The 6,962-nt window shown below is 41.0% G+C and overlaps 1 protein-coding gene across 1 annotated transcript; it reads left to right on the forward strand.

The window, feature by feature from the left end:
* The first annotated feature begins 1,847 nt into the window (after positions 1–1,847).
* On the forward strand, positions 1,848–6,369 carry LOC112990550 (lymphotactin-like). The gene is made up of 3 exons (XM_026112378.2): positions 1,848–2,145; positions 4,708–4,825; positions 5,316–6,369. The coding sequence occupies exons 1-3, from the start codon at positions 1,998–2,000 to the stop codon at positions 5,419–5,421; spliced, it is 372 nt and encodes a 123-aa protein (XP_025968163.1). The 5' UTR covers positions 1,848–1,997; the 3' UTR covers positions 5,422–6,369.
* Positions 6,370–6,962: the final 593 nt, after the last annotated feature.

Here is a 6,962-nt window from a genome sequence, read left to right on the forward strand (position 1 = left end):
TCTCCTTTCTTAATGTGGAGAAAACTTCTCTCTGCTGTCAATGATAAGGTTGCTATCTTGCACCTCAAAGATGACAAATAGCAATGAGTTCCCATTTCTCATTCAAGGAGTGATTTCAGGCAGTGTTCAGCAAAACACCAGGCTGCCACAGTGCTTGGACTTTACATTACATAGTGGTGCTGCGGTTGGTATGGCTACTCCCCCATGTGACCTTAGACATGTGCTTTAGGTGCTTTGCTTGAAGTTTTGGCTTCACACCTTCAGTCTAATTTTCTATTTCTTTGCAACTTACATTAGTGTTGCAAGTGGATGAAGCAGGCATTCAAATAGAGCAGCATCTTCCGCCTGCTTACAGTCTAGTTGTGCCCTTGCTTTTCCCTGGTTTGCATGGCATACATAAGATGAAAGAATCAAGCCAAAAGCAACAAAGAATGTGTTTATATAAGTAAACAAAACAGTGTGTTTTTCTGCCCATAAGAAGCATAGACTGTTCCTCAGGATACAGAGCAGTCATTACAGTCTCGGCTTCAAATAACAGAGCTCAATTCTTAGCTCCATCTTAATTTTCTTGTGGAATCTTAGGGGAGTAATTCAACTCCCACATGCTGCATTTCCCCCTGTGCAATGCAAATTCATATCAATGCTATCAAGAATTTGGAAAAATGAAAGTGACCAGCTGAGATGAGGCCTGCAGGCAGAAGCAGGGGAAATTTCAGGCTCACGTGAAAGTGCAGTTATTCCAGGCTTTGCTCTGAACAGTGTTCTGCACCACTGCCTTACAGTCTCATGCATCAGGCAGCCTGGTGCTTACCTATTTATACTGGGTCCCAACTGGGTCTCAGTGGACCTAGCAAAGCATGGCTTTTTCTATTGGGCATGGAAGAACTCAAGAGCCTAAAGAATGAGGGGAGATTTCTCACAAGATGCTCTAGATGAAGATGCCACTTCAAGCACTGATACAGGTATTACTTAGGGATTCACAACTTGCTTGGAAAATACTTAGAGGTACAAAACAACTGGCATGTAACAATGCTGTCCAGTAACTCTCACCACCTTAGTGCAACACGGAAAGGACACATAAAACTGAGTAATACTACTCTGCTGTAGCACAGACTGCATGTAAGGTCTCCTTTGATACCAGAATAGCTGGAAAAACAAGCTGAAAGACTTGTTATCAACACTATGTTTACACATGAGTGTAATGAGCTTTTTTCTTCTCTCATATGAAGTGTGCCTATCTGATTGCCTGGGGACTTTCTTGGGCTCCCTCTTCTATACTAGAGAGACCACAACATAAAAAGAATTATACTTTATAACCCCTTAGTCCTCTTTGAAACCACTGTATTTTAGTTATGGATGACCAACATCAGGGCTAGTGGATCTGGCTGTATGCTGCAGGTAAGGATGTTTATTCTCCCTTCTCCCAGCACTTAGTGATATCAGCTTTGGCCCTAAAGCACAGGGAGAAAACAGAAAAGCTTTGACAAGCTTCACCACACATAAGAGATGGGGGTGATACCCTTCTAAATATGCATCTAAAGTTACGCATTAAAGTGACCGACAAGCTACAGCTACCATGAAAAAAAGCCAACTTGTTCCTGTTTCCATTATCCTTTAGCTCACAATTCCCCTTTTAAGTGGCCCATTGGTCAAAGAGGTAACTCTGACTGTCTTTCTGCACCTCTGTGGTGGGGCTTAGCCGACACTCTCTGAATCTAGGCGTGAAAGGACAGGAACATTTATTAAAGGTTTCCACTGCAGAACAAGAGCTCTCACTTTCTGCAGCCCGAAATAAACCCAACCTGCAACACACAAGCAAGTGCAACCACAGCGGGGTTTTAGCAGGAAAAGCCTTCACAGGGGGGCTAGTAAAGGATGGGTGAGGGAAAGGACGTGGTTCTCTGTCACCAGAAAAAGTACCTCTGCTCAATTTTTTCCACTTACAGTCAGCCCTACCATGACGCCCCCCAATAGTGCACACGAGAACTGACCACTGAATGACAATATATAAACTCCATGAAAGGGGGCTCATGTTAATCACTTTCTTCTCAGGCTTGATGAAGAAGCCGCTAGCAATGAAACTCCACGTCGCAGCTATCCTGGTCATCTTTTGGCTTGGCGTCTTCACTGTGAACACAGTGAGAGGTAAGTTTTCAACCCAATGGGAAAACAGCATATTGCTGTCCCAGCCACATTGAACCATGGGTCTGATGAGCTCAGGATTCATTCTCAGCCAGAGCTGTTTGTAAGATTTAACTTGTAAGAAATACAGATAAAAACCGCAAGAAATGCAGTTATGGACTCAGGAGATCTATGGGAGATTTCATCTTATGCCCTGTCAATTAGTGGTTGGCTTCTGTCTTAATGGAAGGAGGGTTTCTGTGCCTTATTCACTCTCTTATAACCGTGAAACCTTGAAGTCATACATACAGGTAACATTTTAATCCCACTGATGCCTTATGGCAATGACTTCCACAGGTTAACGACATATTTTATGAAAATAGTTTCCTGAGCCAGTTTCAGTCGCGCTGTATTTTCCTTTTTCTAGATACACGGCTTTAGTATTTATTTTTATTATATCCTTTTTTATTTGTCCTTCTCTAACCCTATAGTCCTAATCCTGCTAATGTTTTCAATTTTAAAAGTTCTTCCAGTCTTGTACTGCGTATTACCTATCTGCTTGTTTCTAAACAAATATTTTGATAAGTATTTTTGGTATGGATGGGTAAGCTAAAAACAAAAATTGCAAAGGAAAGCAACTGATTTATACAATGTCTTATTATCTCAATTTCATATAATGTAGTATCTTGTTTGAGACGATTTATGACTGCAACCACCCATGTTTTAATGAGTTTGTCTGGAATAATATCCAGGACTGTGACTTTTGGATGAGGCTAAGTGTATCATACTAACGCATGAACACACATATCAGCACGCATCTACATATACATAATCAGATTCATGCAAATAAGGACATATAAAATCACAGAAAACACTGATACACAAGCCATATGTGAACCCACAAAAATATACAAAGATGAACACACAGAAAAGGCATCTTCACAAAACCACACCAAAACCAAACTGAGACCTTCTAAGCATTCACAAAATTATGTAGCTACACATTGAGGATGTTGACTTAGTGCTACTAGAAGTAGATCGCACTAGATTCTAGTGTGTTGACTAGTGCTACTGCTGCTCATCTCAGCAACATGTGCCTTAGTATCATAGACTGCCAGTTTGTAATGTCATTCTTCAGAATTTGCCATAAATGTCACCCAGGGGTGAAACAGCACACAGAGGTAGCATGTAAGGAGTAAAGGATTAGAAAGAAGAATGACAAAAAGTGGGAAAAATGGGGAAAAGGGTAGTTACAGGTGCAGATTTTGTCCCACAGAGCAGTTTGAGTTTGTTCCCAAGCTTAAAATAGCTTTGCTTATATTCCCAGTACATATCCCCTGGAGATGGTCTAGCAGAAGAGAGAATAATTTCAGGGATACTAAGGATTGTTTGATTATATTTGAACTCTTTAATGGCTGCCATATTTTGGAAACCAATCTGGACGATGCAGATATATTGAGCTGCTCATGACTATTCAGGCAAACAGAAACCCAAGAATTATAGCGACTGTGCCAGTACCTATGCACTAGTTACGCTACAGCATCTCTGGAGGCTGATGTGTGTTTTCCTGAACTATTCCAATTATTTCAAACAAAGAAAAGCTCACAGCCAATAAGATTATGTGAAGCAGCTTTCATACTTTGCAAATTGTACCTGTATGGCTCTTGGACTTTTCTCAAGCCAGTTTCTCTATAAAGTTTTCAAAATGAAGACTTTAGAAAGAATACACTGCTGTATTCTGAGGTTTCTGCTTGTCCCCCTCATGCTTCCTCAAATTCATCTTTGAAAGGTGGAGGAAGCCAGAAATTAGCAAGTGGTAATACAAAATGTATACATATGCTCCACCTCACTTAAATGAGCTGCCACTTTTAGTTATCACCATGGGAGGTGATAGCTGCCCAGAGAATTTTATACTGACTTCCCCCTGATATTGATCATCAGAGCACTTCCCTGGAACGTAGGCAAATGCTGGATGGAAGAGAAGATTAGGCAGCCCTTCACTGGCTAAAAAATTCGCATTATAGCAAGAGTATGCCAGCCCTTGTCTTTCTGGCAGTTACAAACCCTTTCTTTCAACAGTGCCTTTTTTTTTTTTTCTGCTATTTTTGAATGTCCAGTGTGAAACACAGTAACATCCTGACTTTCACTTGGAAAGCAGGGGTGATAATACTGATCCACTTTCAGATGACATTTGAAATCCACCCAGAAAAGGTGCCAATTCTAAGTGCAACTCCATGTGGACACTTACATGTAGATGATACAGATCATGGCATCATGCAAGTATCTTTTCTGCTAGTGGAAGCAGCTACTCATTGGCAGCAGAATGATACACTACTGTTTAAGAGACTGGAGGAAGATTAATGTCTTAATTAAAATAGCAATGATAGTTTAGAGGTGGTAGGACATCTCACAAAAGACACCTTGAGCTCTCTTGTATAAGCGGTATTCTGGTTGTACATCCTGAGAGGCACTGATGTTCTAACCAAAATTGGAACCTGCCTGGACTTACAATTTAGAAGTAATAACTGTGGCTAGTTGTGAACATGTTATTGAAGCTCTTGTCATTTATCTTTTCACCTCTACTAGGGAGCGCTGGAAGTCAGCCCATGCGCAAATTTGCATGTGTGAGTCTATCCACACAGAAACTGGACATCAGAAAGCTTGTCAACTATGAAAAGCAACAAGTTCCAGTAAACGCTGTCATGTAAGTATCTGGCACACTGATCTCCTTCAGACTCATCCATACAAACACACTGCCATCACAAAAGAGCAGGGCAGCAGAAGAGTGGACACTTCACTGCCCAGCTCACCACATCAGCCTACTGCATTCAGCTCACCCACTGCAGTTCCCCCCTGAAGCAGTCACCAGGCAGTGGAGGAGGGGTGAGCCTCAGAGATCTGAGGGATTTATGCTGCTCATCAAAGCCAGTAGAAATCTGACTGAACAGCCAGACCGTTTTGACCCAGAAAGTGGGAAGAAATCTCAGCAAGAGGTTGAGGTGGAGCATATGCCATGAATAGGGAACTGATGCTGCTAATTGCTATTATTCCAAGTAACAACCAAAAACTCAGTCCTGTAAGATACTTTAACCACATTGGTCCTCACATGTTCTGCATAAAAACCAAAAGCACTAAACCTGAATTTGAAGACTAGAGTTTAATGGCTGCCTGGCTTTCTTTCTCCCTTCCCACAGGTTTATCACTGCAAAAGGCATCAAGATCTGCGTACACCCTCAACAGAAATGGGTACAGGCTGCTATAAAGAAAATAGACCAGAAACGTAGCACCAAAGGCAAATAATCCTGTCCTAGGAAAGCATCTAAGGCCAACAAAATGAAATCAGCATCAGTCCTGCCCATAACAGGGAAGAAAGCCTGAGCATCTGCTTGTAACTCCTATTTATTAATTAGCAATAAAATCTCTGAACAAACATGAACTCATCATAATCTATTCATCACTAGCCGAATGTTGAATGTGGCTTCTTCATTTTATAGCTGGACTCTGTTACGCTGTTTATTTACTGAAATGCTTACCAATGATTCTTTACAACTGAATGTAGACATCTTATATGTGGCTTAAAGTCCCTTGCTGTTCTGACCAGTATGGCACTTTGTGGTGAGTAGCAGACTGGTTCATATGCTATGAAAGAAGATGACCTCCCATGGAGTTGTATCAGGGTGTAGACCAATGCTGATGGAGATCAGCATGTTCTGCATTGAGTGCTTGGCTTTGAAAAGATTCTTGATAATTTAATGGTTACTCATAACTATATAAGCTACAAGTAAAGTAATCTCATGCATCAGGGCATTACCTGACCAGTGCAATATTCAGAAGGAAATCCTTGGCCCTTCTACTTCTATACATAGTATTGCACTATTAGTTCTAACTTCAGTCAACTATGATGCATAGATACTCTCACTAAGGGATGACCTTGAGCAATTCAGGCTGACTATGAATGTAACTCTATATTCAGTTGTGTACTGGGGAAGACTTATTCTGCACCCTGACTTCTGTGAAGTTACTTCTGTTTCACCTTCATGTGAGATAGACCTGAACCAAATGCTTTATTTTGTCTTTTGCTTTTCTCTGAATAATCAAGTACAAACCATGGCTGGAAGCAAGAGTCTCTTTCACAAAATCATGGTGATTCCCTGGCTTAGAAAACTAAGTATATTTGATGTAAACATCTATTATATTTTTTTAAGTAAGTTCTACTAATAGAAGGTTCTGAATATTAATAAAGTTATTGCAAACCTGAAGTAAAATGGTACATTTTTTCCTTGTACATAGTGCAGATGGAGACTGTTGAAAAGGATGCTAAGATAAGAGCACAAATCTGAGATCTTTTGGGCAAATTAGCTAAAGCTGACACTTCCTCCAACTCACAACAGTTTAAAAGCAATCTGATTCCGGGCTTTCTACATCATGCTTTGGCTATAAAGCCCATATTTCAGACAATTAACACCTCTTCAAAAGTTTGGGTACTTAAAAATCAGTCCTCATATAATCCTGCGATGATCCTCACACTACCAGAAGCAGACACAGAAGGGCTCTGGCCGAAGAGGGAGAAAACTTCTGGGTTTGGGGAGGTTGAAGGGTGGAGGAGAGGTATGAGCAGAGGGGCTTCTAGGAGTAAACTTCCTCTCATTACTCCCATGTATGTAGCCTGCACTGCTGCTGAACTGCAGAGCTTTTCACTGCAGGTAACCTGTTATTGATACAGGTGACATTACAGTACTTCCAAACTGCACTGCAGAAATGAGATCACAATACCCTAAAAGCCAGTCTTTAAACATCCCTGCTCTCCGGACAGAATTTGTCTCCTGCGGCTCCTATTTTGT

This window comes from Dromaius novaehollandiae, chromosome 1, assembly GCF_036370855.1.
Source record: "Dromaius novaehollandiae isolate bDroNov1 chromosome 1, bDroNov1.hap1, whole genome shotgun sequence".
NCBI classification, from domain to species: Eukaryota; Metazoa; Chordata; class Aves; order Casuariiformes; family Dromaiidae; genus Dromaius; species Dromaius novaehollandiae.